Below are 20,067 nucleotides of genomic sequence, written 5' to 3' on the forward strand. Positions count from 1 at the left end.
GGGGACCCGCGATATAAACACTGGGGGGGGGCGGGGTGGGGGCACTGGGAGGGCGGGGGGGGCGGGGGGGGCAATGGGGGGCGGGGGGGCAATGGGGGGGCGGGGGGGGCAATGGGGGGGCGGGGGGTGGCTGGCGCGGGGGGGCACTGGGGGGGGGGGGCACTGGGCGGGGGCTGGAGGGGCGGGGCTGCTGTCACCACCACCACTCGCGGCGCTGAGCGAGGCGCAGTGGTGACGACTTCGTGTCTGGAGATGCACGCAGAGCGAATACGCAGCAGTAGCAGCGACTTCTCCGCGTCGCCGCGATTGTTGTTGTTGTTGTAGTTTAGTTGCGTCTCATGGAAGAGGACACTCGCAAGGGCAAGGCGTCAAGGCTTCGTTGAGTAGACGAGAGAGAGAGAGACGAGAGCTCGACACGAGCGGCGGAGGGGAGGACGAGGAGGAGGAGGAAGAAGATGGACGCCTTGGTCGACCTGTTCACGGGCCCCGGGGCGCCGTGCGGACCCAAGCGAGGCGGAGGTCGATCCCGCAAGCAGCAACAGCAGCAGAAGAAGCGCACACGGCCACATCAGATCCAGAACCAAAACCAGAACCACAGCCTTCACCAGCCTCAGCCACAGCCATTTCTACCGCCCGAGGTGTGTGGACGTGTTCCGCCAAAACAACAACAACATCATCATCACCAGCACCCCACCGAGCATCGTCACGAGGAGAAAATGTGTTGGAGAGAAAATTCATGTGGCAGTGGTGCTGACGACGATGATGATGTACTGTAGCTTGTTTCGTTGCATGGTTTATCCACTACTGGATGTAACAGTCCACTCGATGTTTGCACGAGTTTATTTTTTCGCTCCGTCTCCACGCTTAATATGCAGTGAGCGCGTTCAAATTCATAGTAATCAGTCGCTGTTGTCATCTACGGCATTTGTAATATGCTGCTAAAGACGATGACGACTGGATTTTAGGAGGCTTTCATCCAGCAGTGGACTGACGCTGAACGCCGTAGAGGTCGCGGCCTAGCGAAGCTGGCGCGCACCGGTCTTTCCTAGTGAACGCTGCCGCCTCGGGCGAGGGGGTGGCCGGCCGAGCCGAGGGCGACCGTGGGTTGGTTTGGGGCTGTCCGTAAATAAAATAAACTTTTTTTTTACGAGAAGTTAAACTTGCGAGATTGGTTTAATAAGTGTTCGTATGTGTCCGTATGCTCGGGACACTATAGATGAAGTTCGTTTTAAAACTAGCGTAATGGGGTGTTTTTGTGTACGAGAGCACGTCTGTAGAGGAGATGGAGCGATGTAATCAGCTGGGGTGGATTGTCACATCGTAAGATCTCGAAAGACGAAGCAGGCTTTGGGATTTCTTAATCCAGCAGTGGATTTACCACGGCTGACAATGTTCTAACGGTTGTGTTTGCACAATATGGTGCCCATGTTTGTAGTTAACAATCACCGTATTGCTATAAGTGTTGTATAATTCCGTAATCGCTGTGCTCTGTGTAATTTGTTCAAATTATGTCGTGGACGAGTAGTAACAAGTTTCTTAACTTTGTTTCAGGCCGAAGAGGGGAATATAGAATATAAGGTAAGGTCGGTTTGTACACGTCATCTTCCGTCTGTAAACACAACTACACGAGTCACATGGAAGAGAAGACTAAATTACGTTTGTTATTGTCAGGTCAACCAGTCAGAACCCATGGAGAAGGCGGAGAAGTCTTCTAAAAATACAAAGGGTGTGTATCTATTCCGATCGGTTAACGTGGGATAGATAGCAGTGGTTGTTATAGCACACTGTGCTCTTGAACCTGGCGACCTGAGTTCAATTCCCTAGCCCGTGGCTAACGTCCGTGGCGAGTGATGTATTCAGCTTCCTTATCGCCTCTTTAATGACCAGCGTGGTAAAGTATGGTCAAACAACACCGCACACGACTGACACGGCATGCGGAGGCGGCCGTCGTCAAGCAGTGAATTGACAAACCGGTTAAGCATTATTATTGTTATTTAACAATACGGCAAGATGTATCACGGGCCTGTTGTTTCTCTTGTGAACGAGTGGATTGTGTCCGTCGGAACTTCGTTGACAACTACTTTATTGTTAAGCTTTCCCCATTGTAGAGTAATTGCAAATGCAATCTCACCTTAATTGTATGATTGTTTATTGATACTACAGTTAAACGAAATTGAACACATCCCATTTTTAGGACGCTCCTGATAATTCTTGAGACTCAAGCCGCTTAAATAAATGATTTTCCGGTAGTGTGCTATTTTAGATGGTAAATTGAGCTCTGTTATACGTGATAAATAACATTGTTATCTTAAGTTGTTTAATGTTTATTATATAGACAGTACCGCGTTGGTATTATGAAATGTGTTTTTAGGCAGACTCTAAAGTTATCTTAACTCTACCAATGTTACAAAGTAACTTTTGCTATATTTTGACCATTTTGAAATGTCATATCGTACTGATAAAACACTTCTGTGCTGGCTCACACACTTAGTTGTGTGAGCTGGAGGATCCAGGCCCAGTTCAGATATCATGATGTTAGCCGTGGCCGTGAATAAAAATCGGGTTTCCAGATTCACGTTGCAGCGTGTGAACCATGGTGCCAGGACTGCGCCTAATATTATCTTTAGGTGGTAACATTTAATTAAATCTGATATATTTTGAAAAGAGCATTGACTGGTGAAATACAGTACATCCCTTCATATCGTCATGCATTCTTTGCTAACAGTAATTTACAGTTAGCCTTATGTAATTGTGGTTTCAATAGATCAATTGGAATTATATCATGGGATCCAGCCACGCACGTAGGTGAATGAGATGAAATTTCTGTATGTGCTGCCAACACTTAATGCGTGGCTTCTTGCTGATATAATAAGACAGCTATTTTTAGATGCACGATTGGAATTACACCGAAAGGCAAAAAAGAGGAGCATAGGAATATAGGCAACAAACGCAACAACTACAAAATATTGAGTGTTAAGTAAAGTGTATGGGGCTGTGGCAGGATATCGCCAGAATAAATTATGGCTAATGGACGAGACTCGTGACAGAATGGCAGCTAAAGGATGACCAGCTCATGTGCAGGAGTGAGATGAACGGTGGCATCATCGTGACCATGTGTGATTGTGATGGCATATGGAGACCTTCATCCAGCAGTGGCGAGGTCGTGGCTGATGATGATATTTGGGATAGATTGCTGGATGGACACATTCAGTGGTCACACTGGAAACTGGACTAATACCGGTGCCTAGTTTCCCAACAGGGAACTTGTAATCTGAGAGGAGAAGGGGTAAATAAATGGCCCCTGCCTCTCCCGTGTAAACCGATGCCCTTCGTTAATACGGCTTCCACCTATTATTACATCAGGCGATTCTTGATGTTATGGGAATAGTTTATCAACTCCACAGAGTAAATGTGCGATTGTGTTTTCTTGTTGTCAATTTAAGTTTTAAGTCGTGATACTTGAACATGTATGACTTTCTCATGTACAGCCTGGTTAAAATGCATACAAGTACTGCATCCCATCTGGATATCACAGTGATGCATTTAAAATAGTAACTCAAAGTAACTTAAGCAAAAAGGAAAGTATTTCACGCCAATTAATGCATTATTTAGCCCTTGGTTGTGCCTGGGTCCAAGAGATCAGGCATGCTTTCATTCGTGTGCATGTTAAGAGTCTTGCATTACCTTATGCAAGCCATATAACATCTTATTCCCCAGACAGATCAACAAGTCATCTTTCGTGAGCAAATATACACGATTGCTTATCAGAGGCTTCTAGACCCAACCACTGGAACAGAGTAAAGCACAGGGAAATCCATGAATAGATACCCTACTAAAATAATATGGAGAAAATATAGGGCCTCGACTTTGTCTTCCCACCTAAGTACACAGATTTAATCTATTAACACTCCTATGTAAGATTTGGAGCCATCACTTTCACAATCTGCAGTCACTTGATGCGTGCCTGCTTGATGGGAAGAAAGAGGCTCGTTAGACATCAGTGGAAAAATCTATAAATGGATCCCCTATTGCTTCAGAGCTGCATCCTTGGGATAATAGCAACACCAGGCCAAGAATGTCTTGTTGTTAAAGAAAGAAATCATAGTAAGCTCATTGTGTTTGAATTTTTTTGTTTTCTGTATTTTTTTCTTTCATACTGCGTCGATGAACAGTTGAAGCTGGTGAACCCTTCGCAGTATCGCCTCGAGCACCTCGTCACGCAGATGAAGTGGCGGTTACAGGAGGGCCGCGGGGAGGCCATTTACCAGATCGGCGTGGAAGACTGTGGCCTCATCGCTGGACTCTCTCTGGAGGAGATGAGAGCCTCCTTGAAAACGCTACGCCGCATGGCCGACAAGTAAGTACTTTTCACTGCCCGTTCCGCCCCTGCCCACCCCTGTGTTTGCGCGCCCACTGAAACACTGATTACAGGTCAACATGACCACAGACACAACGACTTCCTCTTAAGTTTTTACAAACTGCTGTTTATACTGTATCAGAATTTACTAAGCACTTAGGTTTTGTGGCTTCTCATTATTCAGTTACATTTTTCAAAAGCGATGTATTTAACCTGTTCTGACACATGGATCTTAAACGTGTACATTTGACAAAGTGGAACAAAAACTGAAAGGTGTGCAAAGGCGCATGCTTGGAATTACTTTTCGGAGACAAGAAGAGGAACACGTTGATTCGAAACTGCACACGTTTCAAGTCGTCAAAGAATGTTAAGGAAGGTAGGTGTGGGCTTGGGCAGGACACATTGCTCAAAGGCATGACGGCCGATGGTCGTGACCAACTCTGGAGGTGTAGCAATGAAATTCAAACAGCATCGGGAGGCCATCTAGCAGTGAATAAACAAAAGGGATGACATTTTGTATTTATTTACTTAAGTATTACATTGGAATCTTGTTAATGTTTTGGTGTGATATGCTCTGGTATGTTTTTCAAATGTTTTTGCATGTTTGAAAGTTGTCTAACATTGTCCTGAACAAAAGCAATTTTATATCCGATTCGTGTTTTATTCTCGAAAAGCATAGCTATCCTGATCCATAATTGATTTATTTGTACTCTATTGTATTTTTAAGTATTTGCAAAACAATCCACCTAATGCTGCTCTTCATATGGGTTGGTATGCACGTTTGTCATGCCAATATCTAAAAAGGAACAGTTGTAGCCAATTATCTCAATACCATGACTTAATAAGAAAAGGAAAATTCAAAACATGCGTGAAAATGTTGGGTTTTTTTCAACGACTGTAATATAATGTGTTGTTTCATATACTACTAATAAGCGCCATTTGCCCCAAACATCACCTGTCATATATTTTTCTTTGTAAGTCAGTTTTATTGACGAATGTGAATTTTTTTATATTATCTGTTTTGAACAGGCTTGGAGCAGACTTAACAATATTACGAGAAAGAAACGTGGAGTTTGAGGACAAGTGCCCAAAAATGGTGGCTGAGGTCTTGATACGGAAGGTCCCAGATGACCAACAGGTAGGTGACTCTTGGTCTTTATTGTGGGTTTTTCATCATATGTCTATCATCTAGAAAAGAGTGTCACTGAGTCTGGTCACCTTGCACAATTGCTTAGCTTCATGTGAGAGGAATGTGGAGTGCTCAGAGAAAGGCCACATGCACGAGAGAAAAAAACACTCCATTGCGGAACTGGCATCTCATGGTTTTCCTGCAACAACGATTGTAGCAATACTGGGGGCCCAGTTTTAGGTACAGCATTGGTGGCACAATAATACGATTTGCTTGGGGGTGGAAGTCAAAATATATTTTCTTGGGCAGGACATTCCTTTCAGCATTCCACAGACTATGCACTCTTATTACGCCACTGGCATAAACTGGATGATCCACACACGTGAAATCCAGTTCTTTCTGTCTATGGGGATATATTGGTGCAAAGTCCAATTTTAAGCCAAGCAATCCTGTTGGGTTTCCTCACGCAACAGTGAATGACCAAGGGATACTTTAATGACAAGCATCCAACTATGGTTGAAAGCGTTAATACATAAGCTCTGTCGATCTGTCTGTCTGTGACACGCGGTCACGATAACTCTAAAAGATATCTAATGTTAATAAAATGTCAGTAAAATGTTGTCATGTTTTTAGGACCTTATCCTTTAGAAAACCAGCCAAATTAATGTATTGCTCACCCAAACAAAACTTGGCAAAAAAACTAAACGGGCACTAATTGGATAAATCTATTCGGCCAATGCGATTACGTGCAACATCGTCTTGTCGCGTGGCTTGGACTTTACCGTTAACGCTAATCGAATACTTTCGAGGACAAGTGCTCGTTGAGAAATCGTTACATGCTCCACGCCACGTAAGTGATGTCTCCCAACTTGTTTTAAATTGCGTTTTGCTGAAGTGCGTCGTGCTCCCCCCACCCCATCGTCTGTGCCGGCAGTTCCTGGACCTGCGGGTAGCGGTGCTGGGCAACGTGGACGCGGGAAAGTCGACACTGCTGGGTGTCCTGACGCAAGGGGAGCTGGACAACGGGAGGGGTCGCGCGCGTCTCAACCTCTTCCGCCACCTTCATGAAATCCAGTCTGGGCGCACCTCCAGCATCAGCTTCGAGATTCTGGGCTTCAACAGCAAGGGCGAGGTGGGTCACAAATCCCAAATGTGTGTGGATAGCCCTGCTTAATCTCCTCCGCTGTTTCAGATCGATGCTAAATATTTCAGTATTTTTGCCTGATCGTATTCTTGTGTTTGCTCATATAATTTACCCCGACGACTCCCTTTATGACCTCTTGATTTACACTATGAATAAAATTCCTTTGTAGCCATGCTGTATATAATACAATAATACATGTATGCACTGTGCTATGATCCCAAAGAACTGAGTTTAATTCTTGGCCATGACTAACATCAGTGGCGTGTGATATCTGAATCAGTCCTGGGCTCCCCCTGTACCGACCCGCAATGACCATCGCGGTGAATTCTTGTCAAACAAACCGCACGACGCGCATGGCTTAGAAGAGTCCTTCATCCAACAGCGGATAGGCAAAAAAGTTAATAAATATCAAGTCAGCAAAACTTTGCCGTGCAAAGTCTGCTCACGTGCTCGGATCTGCTCACCGCTCGCCGCAGGTCGTTAACTACAACGGCTCGCGCACGGCAGAGGAGATCTGTGAGAGTTCCTCCAAGATGATCACCTTCATCGACCTGGCCGGCCACCACAAATACCTGCGCACCACCATCTTCGGCCTCACCAGCTACGCCCCCGACTTCGCCATGCTCGTGGTTGGCGCCAACACTGGTCTCGGTAAGCGACGGATGGATTCAAGCTTTTCCCCACCCATCTGTTAAGATTGCCTTGGTTCCCCCCTGCCCCCCCCCCCATTATTGAGCAGCTGCACAATTTCAAGTGTACATTTTTAGATGCACGCTTTGAAGATGCGGGGAATTGTTGTTGCGATCAACTTTCAATTGTCGGTGAAATGGGGTGGGTGGGATGATATAGTAATATTCACTGGAAGGTTGCCTAATTTGTGGAACTGCTCCGTTATACAAATGATGTTCTTGGTATCATGCCATTCGGCGAAGAGACTTCTCTTTGGAATTATTGCACCGTGCAGTCATGGTGACCATTCTCAAACCACCAACTCGCTGCACTTGAGTACCCGGTTTTTAATCGCAAGTGGTTGCCTGTATCGAAACCCAGGATCTAATCAGTACCAGCTCAACACTCTGACCTCTGAGCCACTCAGTCGCCTCCCTCCATAATGCTTTTTAATTTAATCTAAGGCGTGTTGCGTTGAAATGTGTTTGGCTGTGGCATTAAATCCATAATGACGCCAGCATCATTATCCAGGGTCCAATTTGAGTGACTTGCGTCTGCACTCAAAATGCACAGGCTAAATGTTATCTTGTCACTCCAGAGAACTAACGTGGCATGTTCGTATCCACAAGCAGAAACAGATAATGGAGGTAGTTGTTAGTAAGTTTTTTTTTCAAGAGTAAGTGGAATAAGTTAACGTTATTTTGCAGTCGTTTGTGGGGAGGTGACGCAATCAAAATTTTAAAAGGGGATAGTGACCTTTTTAAATTAAAGTCATCTTGCACATGTGAATGTTGTGGGGGGCCTCTCGGTTCCGTTGTGGGTATACATAACATGGTATTTGTGTCACATGATAAGAAGCAGCTCATCACTTGATGGCCGTAATTGCTGGCCCATGACTGATGCTTGTTCATCATGTCTTGTGAAAGTGTTCAAGGGTGCAGTGTCAAAAGATATTTGTCCCGTGCAATCCGGACTAAAAATAACCAGCGAAGAGGAAAAAAGTTGTTTATGAAAATCTTTCAAAGTAAATTAATCTTTATCCCAATTGTATCTCAGCTGTTCTCTCTCGGTATGTCATGAGAAAAATAATCCCTTCGGATCTCTTGCAAAGTAGTGTAACTCTTCACGTTAGACAACACCCCACAAAAGCAGATGTCACAGAGCTACCTCTGAGAAGTCACGTAGATAGAAAAACAACAAAATAAAGAAACTCACGACATTACGATTGCAACACAAGCGGTCGTCATCAGGCGGAGAGAAAAGGGGGGGGGGATCGAAACGTTTTGAGTTTTTGGTTTTTTATTTTGTTGTTTTCTATCCAAGTGACTTTACCAAAAGAACCAACGAATATGAATTCCTGCAGTCACGAAAGTTTTAAATCAAAATTCTACCTCTGAGACCCCTTCAAGTGACCTCTGGTCCACAGTAACGGGGGGGGGGGGGGGGCGGAGGACAGCACGTTCTCTCTTGCCCTGCCACCACGAGTAATGTTTGTCCCATGACAGACAAGCTGGTATTTAAAATTTTCTATCTCTGGAAGTTGAGTGGAAGAACCAATGTTTATGCGATGGCCTTTTTTGTGCAGTCATTGAAGACCAGGCTGAGATCATTAACTAATTTCACCGCAGAATCCGGTTCGGTCACAGGCAGCTGAATCCCAGATTTAATCCTAGGATCTCATTGGTTGCCAACTCTGCATTCTGATCTGTGAGCCACCCGGCGACCTCTGCTGAGGAAATTCTCATCATCCATGGGAATATTCTCACTGCGTTTGCTCGGAAAATGCGTGCTGGGGTTGTACAATTGACAGTCGGCTGCAAGTGCTATGGTTAAGCTGAACAGGCACTCTGTGCCCCCCCCCCCCATACGGAGTTTATTTTTGCCAAGCACCCCCCTCGATTGTGTAAGGGGATGTTTTGAAGCCCGATTCTCCTGCTGAAGTCAGGGAAAGTGAAGCCCCGGTTATTAATAAACGTCCCGATCACCGTGTACCGGTCAGCTGAACAAGGCGAGGTGTCGAGTTGGAGGTTATGGCTTTGTGTTTACGCTTGCATGTGACTCTGATAAGGTTTATGTTTGCCTCTGCCGAGTGTGATGTGGTGTTGCCAAGTGGGGGGAAGCAGTAGCGTAGCGGGTGGGTAGCGTGCTGCACTACGGACCCAGCAACCCGAGTTAAATTTGCGCTCGTGGCCAACACCAGTGATGATTATTTGAACCAGTCTTGGATCGCCCCTAGGTCGATTTGGCCTCAAATGAATACCTCGTGCGATGTGTAAACATTGCCACTAGGGAGACATAGACGTATGGACATGGTCCTGGCCACATATCCTTCTTCGTGTGCCGTGACGACCTTCATAGCGGCTCGCAAACAGCACTTGCCGCAAAAGGGTGCTTTGTTTTTAGCGCTGAGTGTAGTGTTGTTTGCGAGTGTCAAGTGTGTGTGATGTACCAGTGGCTTGAGGTGCGGCCAATAGCTGCTTATTAAATTGGAAGGTGGTTGATGTTGATTGTGTATGAAATGTTTGATGTTTTTGAGTGGTCCTAACTTATATTTTGCTTTGGGGTGCATGAATCCATTTCCAAGGTGCAATTTATTTTTGTTCAGCAAAGTATTTATGTCCTGAAAAAAATTACAAAACAGGAAGGTACCTGTTTTTGTCTGCTTTTATGTTGCCATTTGGGGTTATTTTCTCAGCACCTAAGCCCTGTGACAACCTGTTTGTGTTTGATGGTCTGCATTCCACTGACAGTACTGTAATAAAATAGTAAAAATAGTAACTTGGCATAAAAATACAACACATTTGCTTGGAATGTGGCACTGCTATTTTTGAAAGAGAGTGATGTCCTCGATTTAACTTTGTGAGAACAGCATTGACATTTTATTATTTATTTATAACAAATTGGGCGACGAGAACAGACCGCGGTTGCCTAATTGAAAATGCCACAGGGTCTTTGCTCTTAAGTGTACACTTTAATATCGGACTGTGCCCTTAGATATATTTCTGAGAGGTTTGGCAGTGTAACCGCCAAAGTTTAACAGCAGACTTCATTAAAACAATCCGAGAGGCAATATAGTTAAAATACATTCACAAAAGGTGAGTCAAGGGTCAGGGAGTGGACTGAGCCGGTACTTTTGAGATCCTGGGTTACAATCTGGGCAGCCACCTATCATAAAACTTGGCTTTCAAGTGTAGTGAGATGTTGGTCTGGTCACCAATAACCACAAAGACAACGTTTCCCCCCTCATAGCTTTCACAGACTGTAGGAGCAAGTGCTATTCGTGAGCACCTATAACCAGAACCACACACGAACATTTATTTGCGTTTCCACTCAATTTTCCTTTAATCCAACTCTGATGCTCCTCGTGTAAAATCAATCGGCAACCTCTTTTATTTTTTTACTTTTACATTTTAGGAAAAATTAACCACAATACCTTGCTTATCTTGTCAAGGAGCATAAACCATCACGCGAACTCCAGTCATCCTCACAGCAGCGGCTTTAGTCTACCCATCGAACAAAGACTGTGACCGCATCGCACGCTTTCAGGGGCTCTACTGCGGCCGTCTGGAACGCTCTTCCTTCCGATATTAGGAAACCACTAGAGCTATGAACTTTTAAATTAATTTCTGCTTTTTGTGTTTAGTTTGTTGTCCTTCCTACATTGGCTACATACGGTACATTCTGTCTCGTCGACAGTTGGGACGGCCAAGGAGCATCTGGGGCTGGCGATGGCGCTCAAGGTGCCGTTCTTCATCGTGGTGAGCAAGGTGGACGTGTGCTCGCCCGGCACGGTGGAGCGCACCGTGCGTCAGCTCGAGCGCTTGCTGCGCAGCCCCAGCTGCAACAAAGTGCCGCTGCTCGTGTGTGGCCCCGACGACGCCATGACCGCCGCCACCAAGTTCCCACAGTGCAGCAGGTGAGGGGGGGGGGCGGTCTCTTCTTACGTCGTCTTTGTATCAATTGCTTCTCATCATCCTCGTTCATTTATCAACTTGTGGGTTAAGGTCTTGCAACTCTAAAACGAAACTAAAAACTGTTTTTTTTTTTACCAGGTTAGGCCCACACTGAGCTATATAGCTCTTTTTGAGAAGCGACCTGGCTTCTATACTGCTCGACGAAGTGGTTTATCAAGTGGAAATGTATAGCAGCCTAATACTCTTTAAGTGCACGTTTCTAAATGTGGAGGGAAAAACCGGAGGACCCGGAGAAAAATCCACATGACCACAGGGAGAACATGCAAACTCCAAATCTAAAGCAGGCATGAGGGTCGGGATCTAACCCACAACCTCCTGCATACCAGACGAGGGATTTAACATCTCGCCACCACAACCGCCACTTCCTCGCCCATTTCTCACGGTCCTGCGATGCCACTCTCCATCTTGCAACAGCACGTTTGTCTCCGTGTCTTCGCTAGTATCACACCGATCTTCACCGTGTCCAACGTGACTGGGAAGAACTTGGACCTCTTGAAAACCTTCCTCAACGTGCTCCCGCCTCAGAGCAACGTGCAAGAGCAGGAGCAGCTGATGCAGCAGCTGGCCGAGTTTCAGGTGAGGATCTCACCGCTGCCAACCACCACCATTGACACTGCGATTCACCTGATGCGCGTGGTTATCTGTAAATCTAGCCTGAGGTAAAGCTTCCCCTCTCTAATTGGCGAGTACTCATTTCTGATAGTAATTTAGAATTATCCGCAATGGAGTGGATGTAATAGCGAAAAAATACGAAGTTACCAAATTTCTGGGAGGCTCAACTAGGACACGTGATGAGCTGCCAAGCCCTCCCTCTGCCCACTTTTACTTAGCCACACCCGCCTCGGTATCCCCACCCACACATGGTGGCCCCACTTTCGGATGCTGGCCTCGCAGTCTACTCATTGGCTCCACCTACTGCTCTGCCAATCCCACCCACTACTTGTGTAGTGACTTAACTCGGAGACGCTAAGAGTTGGAGGCACTTATTCTATTTAACGAGCACCCTCGGCACAATACACACCCTACGCTGGTACACACTCTTCTGTCGCTCGCTTATACACAACTCTACAGGAGTTGCTCGCCTACACACAACACTAGCCGTCTAACACCGACGGCGCTTAACCACAACAGCCAACTACCGTCTAGCAGCGCAATATCGAGTGAAGATGACAGCGACGAGACGACAGCGACGATGGCGACCATCTTCAACAGCACGACGGGGATCCCACTCCATACGACAGCCCCGAGCGCTCGCTCAGGGCCCCCCCTTTTGTGCTCCCAGCGTGGCCTCGCTCCGCCCAGGCCACGCCCCCTGTCTAGAACCTACCAGCGGCTTCCCGGGCTTCCCCCACGTGCCCCTTCTGTGACCTTTCCCCCAGATATCCCCTCTGGTGTGTCACGTGGCCTGCTGACGTCAGGGCTGCTGTAAGCCGCAGATCCCCTTCCCCGCCAGCAGCCAGCGCTATGCTGCTACATCGCTTATTCTATGCCACCGCACTTGCATAGCTCCATCCTCTTCTGGTATCATATGAGTCTAGCGAGAAACCAGAACATTTTATTTAACCCGTACAAAATCGTAAATCTTGCGAATGCTTCAAGACATTGGAACAAACCATCTGAAATGGGGACTGTCATGGCCAATGCAGAGAATGGCGTTGGTCATATCTGGTGCCGGCTTTGAGCCAGTGCTACCACTTCCACATTTCCATGGAGAGTGCTAGTTTCTTCAGAGGACGACCTGGGACAAATGAAAGTGCGTTTATGCTAAATTCTCAAGATTATCTGGTAATAACATTGATTACATTTCTTGAAATAAAGTCTGCTTGCTTATGCACACGTGGCCTATTTTATGACTGGCACAGGTGGATGAGATCTACACGGTACCTGAAGTGGGCACGGTGGTCGGAGGAACGTTATACAGGTGAGAATGTTGCGCAAGTGGAATTCTCATTGTGGATCTAACAGTCCATGTCTGAAATAATTAAACGCGTGAACGCTTAAAAAAATTTGATAAATTTTTCCGCAAGAGTGGTTAAGCCACAACCAAGGTAATGTGCATAACCCAAGCGCCGATTGTAGTCGATTGCTTTATGAAGTCACGCTTGTACTTGGTCCTCCTGCATCTACGTGGGAGGTCGGGACCTTGAACGATCTGCGGTGTCCTCTCCTCCGCCCAGTGGCGTGTGCCGGGAGGGCGATGGCTTCGTCGTGGGGCCCACGGAACGCGGCGAGTTCCTGCCGGTCGCCGTCGCCACCATACAGAGGAACCGCGCGCCGAGCCGTGTGCTGCGCGCCGGCCAGGCCGCCACGCTCGCGCTGGGCCTCTTCGACCGCTACCTCCTGCGCAAGGTGAGCGGTGTCCACCAGGGGGCTTGCCGGGTAACCGAGGACACGCGACAAATCCGATGAGAGCTTGGGCTACCCGATTGTGTCAGTAAGCGATTACTCTGCCGATTATCGATCCGGTTGTAGAGTAGGGATGTACGCAGTGCGCGCAGTCGAGAGGGTCAAATTGGGGAAGAGCAGGTGTGCGCGTTGGGGCGCGAGGTTGGCGCCGGAGAGGCGGGAGGTGGGGGCGATGATTAGGGATTAGTGAGCGCAAGAGGCGACGTAGAGGCGACAGCTTAAGTGGGGAGCACGTGAGGTACATAAGCGGGAGTGCGCGTGAGTAAAGGGAGTTTGTTCGGGGACCAAGAGAGAAGACATCTCGCCGCTGCCACTCGGGTCGTCAACGGGACCTCGCCCCTCACGCCGTCGCCGGGCGGGTGTTCGCTGAACCCCCCACCTGGGACAGACGGGTGAGTGGGTACGGGGCGGTGTAGGGAAGGGCAGACGGCAGCGGCGAGATAGGAGAGAGTAGGTGAGGTGCGGGGTAGATGAGTGTGGGTAGTAGGAGAAGCAGAGTGTGTGGTGATGGTGAAAGGCAGTCATTGGTGTGCCTACAAGGGGTGTGAGAGTAGGATTAGTAAAGTGTAAGCAGGTGACCTGTTACTCCGTGTCAGTGAGAGTAATTTCATACACTACACGATTACTCGACTAAAGAAAAAACGGTTGGACTGGGAGGTGACGTCATCTGCTTCAGCCGTGTCATGCTGGGCGTTGCTTCGTCAATGGTCCTCGTGATGTTCAGTAAAGTCAACATTCCGTTGCGTACCTAACTGTTACTCCTCCCCACTGCTGTTCGTGGTCTGCCCCCACCCCCCCCCCCAAAAGGGCATGGTGCTGGTGAGCCCCAAAATGTGCCCCACCGTGTGCTGGGCGTTCGATGCCGAGATCGTGCTGTTGTTCCACGCCAAGACGGTGCGGCAGGGCTTCCAGGTAACGGTGCACGTGAGCAACGTGCGGCAGACCGCAATCGTGGAGGACATCCTCGACAAGGTGAGCGGGGCGGCGGTTGGGGGGGGGGGGGGTCCGTGGTTGTCGGGACCTAAAGGGAAACGGTGTCAACAGTTGGCTGGTTGCAGGAGCCGAGTGGCTAGGCCCAGGGCTGTTCGAAACCTACGCGTACAAACGCCGAGCCAAAAAATGTACAAGTCAAATTAGCCTTCTTCTTGAGATATAAATCTTGTTTCTTGTTAGCCACGTGCCATTAGCTTGTCCGCAGTCGTTTAGAGTGATAATCTCATGACTATGGACTTGGTGATGATCTGTTTATTATTATTTAATGTCCCATAATTATGCAAATTAAATTCAAAAGGCAATTAAATTTCGCAATGCTATTTTGATACATTCGATGCAATTGGTGTTGTTATAATAATAATGAAATATCCAGGAAAACTTCATGGAGTTTCAAGATCAATGTTTTTTTTTGCGATACTGCATGAGCAGTGGAGCATGAGCACACAAATAACAACATTCGTCAATAACACTGCCCTGAAAGGACAAACATACAATAGGCGACATGTTAGGAGAAATGGCCCTTCTACGTCGTACAAAACGCTTTTTTCCAGAGGGTCCTGCATTGGCATGTTTGGCCAGTTCTGTCGTCGTTGCAGAGGCGTTTTGAGTCAAAAACTCGAATTATAATTTCCGACGGCCGTGACTGCTTGCAGGAGAACGTGCGGACAGGTGAGAACGCCGTGGTGACGCTGCGCTTCATCAAGCAGCCCGAGTACATCCGCCTGGGCGCCAAGCTGCTCATCCGCGAGGGCGCCACCCGAGGCATGGGTCACGTGACCAAGCTGCACTCGCTGCCGGCCTCTCCGTCGTCCGACGACAGTTCCTCGTGAAAGCGGCGAGCCGAGGATGAAGTAAGAGAAGAGACTGCTGTCGATTCCCCCTTTCGGCAAGGGTTACCTTATGAACGTGTGCGGTTCCCTGGTGCTGCAGGCTTTGGCCGGATACGGTGAAGACATTTTAAAACGCAATGCTAGTTTTGTTCTCCTTGTATTTTAACCCGAGACGCATTCTTCTTAAACTCCACACACACCCACAGAGGTTTCACCATATATGCAGTGATCTCCATCAGCAAAGACAAATCGTTTTTTTAGTTTTACAGTATATGCATGTGCAGATGTCACGAGGTAAACATCTCCTTACTTAACAGTGGAGCACAATATAGTCACGAACAGCAGGGCTGCAGTTTGTTTTAGAATAAGATAACGGGACTTCCACGGTGGAGCGCTTGGAGTTTATCAATGCAGCGCTCTTTCCGAGATGGGAGCTCAATCAGGTTAAAGGTCATAGTGGGCACGTGCTCATGACACAGCAGGTCACGGGACGCAGGCCTTGCCTGAACTGAACCCATGAGTCCACGCTCACATTGTACCCTGCGCTCATGAAGTAGCAGACTTTTACTCAGCCTTCTAGCTCACCGTTGATCCAGCAAGATAAGTCGCAGGCTCACTCAGGCTTTTCAGCTCATCTCGATTCAACAAGGAGTCTTTTATTGTTCTCACTCCAGTGTTATTGAAACACTTGTGCATGCACATTTCCCAACCCCTTCGAGGCACGAGTCTCCGGCTCCCTTCTGATTTGCGCAACGGCCAGTCCTAGGTTTTGGTGGGGTTTATTCGCCATGGGACCATGTCTGCATTGGTCACGTGGCTTTTAAAGTTGCTTGTGCTGGCACGACCAGATACGTGTGTCCTCGAAATAATATGAGAGGATCAACCTTGTCCTGCATATAAGTGTGGTGGGTCTTTTGGGGCGGGACCCCTAAAAATAAAAAGACATTCGCATTTGTGGCGTTTACAAATTGAACGGCATGCAAAGCAATGCTTACTTTTTGTCATCCGCGTCTCCACTTTGCACATACATGTCAAGTGACAATCATTCGGGCACTACTGTAGAGTACTGCACTGCACTTATGATCCAAATAAGATAAATAAAAAAATGTAAGTGACTTTCAACCCATTACAATTTTTTATGCAATTATATGCATGCTTGAGCAAGATAAGAAGCTTCCAATTGGTCAGCTGCCGTCTTCTTCTAAATAATTGAGTAACGCGAGTAAAACTTAATAGACCGGAGTGTACCCTAGTCACGAATTAGCTCTGGTATTTCGAGGACAACGCTGTGTCTGCCTCGCAAAAAACCTATCGCTGGCTCGCTCATCGTTTTGCCAGTCTGGTTGGAGTAGCAGAACTCTTTCTTCGTACGGGCGTACCACTGTGGAGTTTCAATATTTATTTGAGTTTGTGTGTTGACATTACAATGTATGCTGCAATCAGTGCAATTACCACCTTGTTATCTTCTGTGTGCTTCTAATTAACATCTGATGAGGACAGTGCACTGTTGGTGCTATTGGCAGTGTGATGTATTTAAGAAACGACTGTTGACTTTGTCAGCCTTGATGCCAAGACAGGAGCTAATTGTGTCTTCATGGTTTTTTTTAGTTATCAAAAACATAGGTAGATTTTACAATATAATTCTGGTATTTGTGGATAAGTTACAACATGTTATACTCGTAACTGCTCATTTTATACTCCAGCACTGTTTGGAATTTCATCAGCATGATTTTACGTTCTGTTTGAAGCATACGCTGTTTGTTTTACAAGATAAACAAATCTAGTTTTACAGGTTAAACAAATATATCTGCGCACCTGTATATATGTGTATATATTTGTGTGTGTGTATATCTATGTGTATGTAAGAGATATGCATTATACATATGTATTGTATGCATATATTGGTGCATACGTGTATGTTATATGCAGTCTCAGTGACACTGACGTGAAATATCATACGCCAAGCACACGCACAAGGTATCTTTGATCTTCATTACATCGACTCAAGTACTACTTGCGTAGCTTTTCGTGGCCGTACTGTAGTGCGCTTCGATGTTTTGTTTCGGGTTGTACCGCGGCTCGTTTGGTGCGGTGGCAAACGGATTCCTGTGAAAAGCTTTCGGCACGTGCATCGAAACGTCTGATATCGTGCTGAACGATGCGCGTTACAACCCAATAACACATCGGCGACCTTGATAACCCTCGTTCTCGGCTGTGGCAGGTGCCAGTTGCTCATCGCTAACGCTAAACAGGGGGACTTTACCACATGCCTGCCCTTCTGTTCTGCATGCCCTGTGCCTGCCATGCCCTGCTCGAGGCCGAGGGAAACTAGGAAAATCTCCATCGCACTTGCAACATTGCTTGAGGAAAATGGTGCCTTTTGGCATTCACTGCTGCATCATTTTAACGATAAAGTTTTTGGTCCACTCAAAAAAGGATGTGTACTTAAATAAGTTTTACAACTTTATACAATGCATTTTAATGCAGTTAAGGTCTTGACCGTCGTGTTTTTTTTAGCATGCCAAATGCTTCCTGTTCAAACTTCGCAATATTGTACCCATTGTTAAAGAGGTTGCTGTGTTGTAATTATTAAGTACTGTATGTACTGGCACCGATCTCAGCTAAAGGCCCTTTCCTTCTTCACATCCGTTGAGATAAAGTGATGCAGGTTTTATGGAAAATGAGTTTCAGGATAAAAAAAAAATGCTCCCAAAAAATGCTCTTAAGATAGAAATTGGATTGACAGTCACCGTGTAGAAGGTTAAAGAAAATCGGGGGGTGGTGGTAGAATTTTTTTCTAATCGTTGGAAAGGAACACCACCAAGACGCTCGTCAAATAGACTTCACCGACGTCCACCCAGCAGGCTGCTGGCCGACAGACTTCACGTTAAACTTCCGGCTGTGCCGTCCATCTGCGATGTGCACAGGGGATTCGAAATCCTTCTACGTGTCAACGTTACCCAATTTTATTTCAACATTCATAGCACTTAGCGAGCGTGCATCATAAATGTTGTTTGTTATTGGAATGCTCGTGTTCAACATTACGAGGTTTATTTACTAGTCTGGAAAAGCACTTTTGGTCGATTTAGTTTTGTTATTAATTCAACGTCCAATGATATCAACGGTCCCAGATCGTCTTATTCTTGCGCGTGAGCGTTCGAACTCACCCCTCGGCTGTTGTCGTCGTCGTTGTTGTCTCACGTCGCATGTGCATGTGGTCCTGTTAAGCGGATTAACGCACGATGGAGAAAGAATCCTGGCTAAACTTCACGGAAATATAAAAGGGGCAAATGGACGCACTGCAAAATATTTAATGTTTGAAACGTCTAATGGAGTTGCTGCCATTCACTTTTTAATTTCTACTACAATTGGTAGCATTGATGTTTAACAGAATCGTCATCTTTATTTATCCTGGAGGAATTAGATGAGATATGAAGCTCTTTCACAGAATCCTATGATATTGATACGAGCTGTTAAGCATTCTCTTATAACTCTGGCTCCAGGGTGTACTTTTAAAGGTAATTTTACAAGATTTGGCTTATTTATGGAGCAAATCAGATTTTACGAACACTCTACTGAATGCATCGCCACCATCCCAGCATGGTTTAAAATTCCAGTTCCGTTAATGTTACGCCGTGGTATTTGGAGCATTTGTCTGCTTAATGCGGATAAATGATTTCAAACTGAATAACCCTGCTAAGTAAAGATTCCATTTTATGATTACACTGATCACCTACATCTTTTAAAGTGTATAGAAATATACGAAAGTGAATGGCGGTCGCCTTCGTGGATAACACGACCTTAAAACGTTTGCAGTGCTGTCGTGTATTGCAAGGTTTACTACGATCCCCGTCGCCCCCCTCCTATTTGGGGTCTAAACATCCGTGACGTTTTCTCACTCGATGCCGAAGCGGTGAGTCTGAAAATCGGTCGGCGTTTCGCCCACCTTGCGAGCAATCGGTCTCTTGATCGAGCTGTGCACGTGCAGCATGGGGCGCTGGTGAGTTTGTGTGGCTCTTTGGTGCTGTCCACCGTGATCGTCTGGCGTCCGTGCGTGCCCCGTTCCTCGGGTCTCGTACCGCGAACCCGTGAACTCGTCCATCCCGTTTGGTCGTTCCGTACGCTTCGTTTTAAGAAAATATATAACTACGGTATATTTTTTTCGGTTTTTGTTAACTGTACATTTTGTAAAAACTAAAGAATATTAAATTGCTTAGATTTAAACTATATTCCGTGTCACGTGTGGCTTGTTTGTGATGTTTCCAAAATTGAAGGAGCAAACTGAAGAAACTAATGCATTAAAAGCGTTCTGATGATGAGGTGGAGGAGACTGCATGGGGGACACTGAATGGCCTGGAAGAGAAGTCATTTCTGCAAGGAATTTACAAGTGCCAGGAATTACATGAAAAGTGCATTGTTAAAGAGGGCGATTATGTAGAAAAATGTGGTTCTTATCGGTGTATGCATGTTAGAAGTTATTAGACTCAAATTTTGTACCACCCTTGGGAAACCAAAAGTTTAATTATTGTTAAAGCAGTTGGGTTAAGTTTTTTTAAATATACAAT

General features: G+C 46.4%; 1 protein-coding gene across 1 annotated transcript; it reads left to right on the forward strand.

Moving 5' to 3' along the window:
* The first annotated feature begins 207 nt into the window (after positions 1-207).
* Positions 208-19,731, forward strand: GTPBP2 (GTP binding protein 2). Its single transcript, XM_078868215.1, has 12 exons — positions 208-638; positions 1,552-1,578; positions 4,173-4,357; positions 5,387-5,495; positions 6,421-6,618; positions 7,107-7,281; positions 10,996-11,215; positions 11,714-11,849; positions 13,136-13,194; positions 13,451-13,622; positions 14,487-14,651; positions 15,326-19,731. The coding sequence occupies exons 1-12, from the start codon at positions 456-458 to the stop codon at positions 15,500-15,502; spliced, it is 1,806 nt and encodes a 601-aa protein (XP_078724341.1). The 5' UTR covers positions 208-455; the 3' UTR covers positions 15,503-19,731.
* The last annotated feature ends 336 nt before the right edge of the window (positions 19,732-20,067 follow it).

The sequence above is a fragment of the Lampetra fluviatilis genome, chromosome 25 (assembly GCF_964198595.1).
Source record: "Lampetra fluviatilis chromosome 25, kcLamFluv1.1, whole genome shotgun sequence".
Taxonomy (NCBI): domain Eukaryota; kingdom Metazoa; phylum Chordata; class Hyperoartia; order Petromyzontiformes; family Petromyzontidae; genus Lampetra; species Lampetra fluviatilis.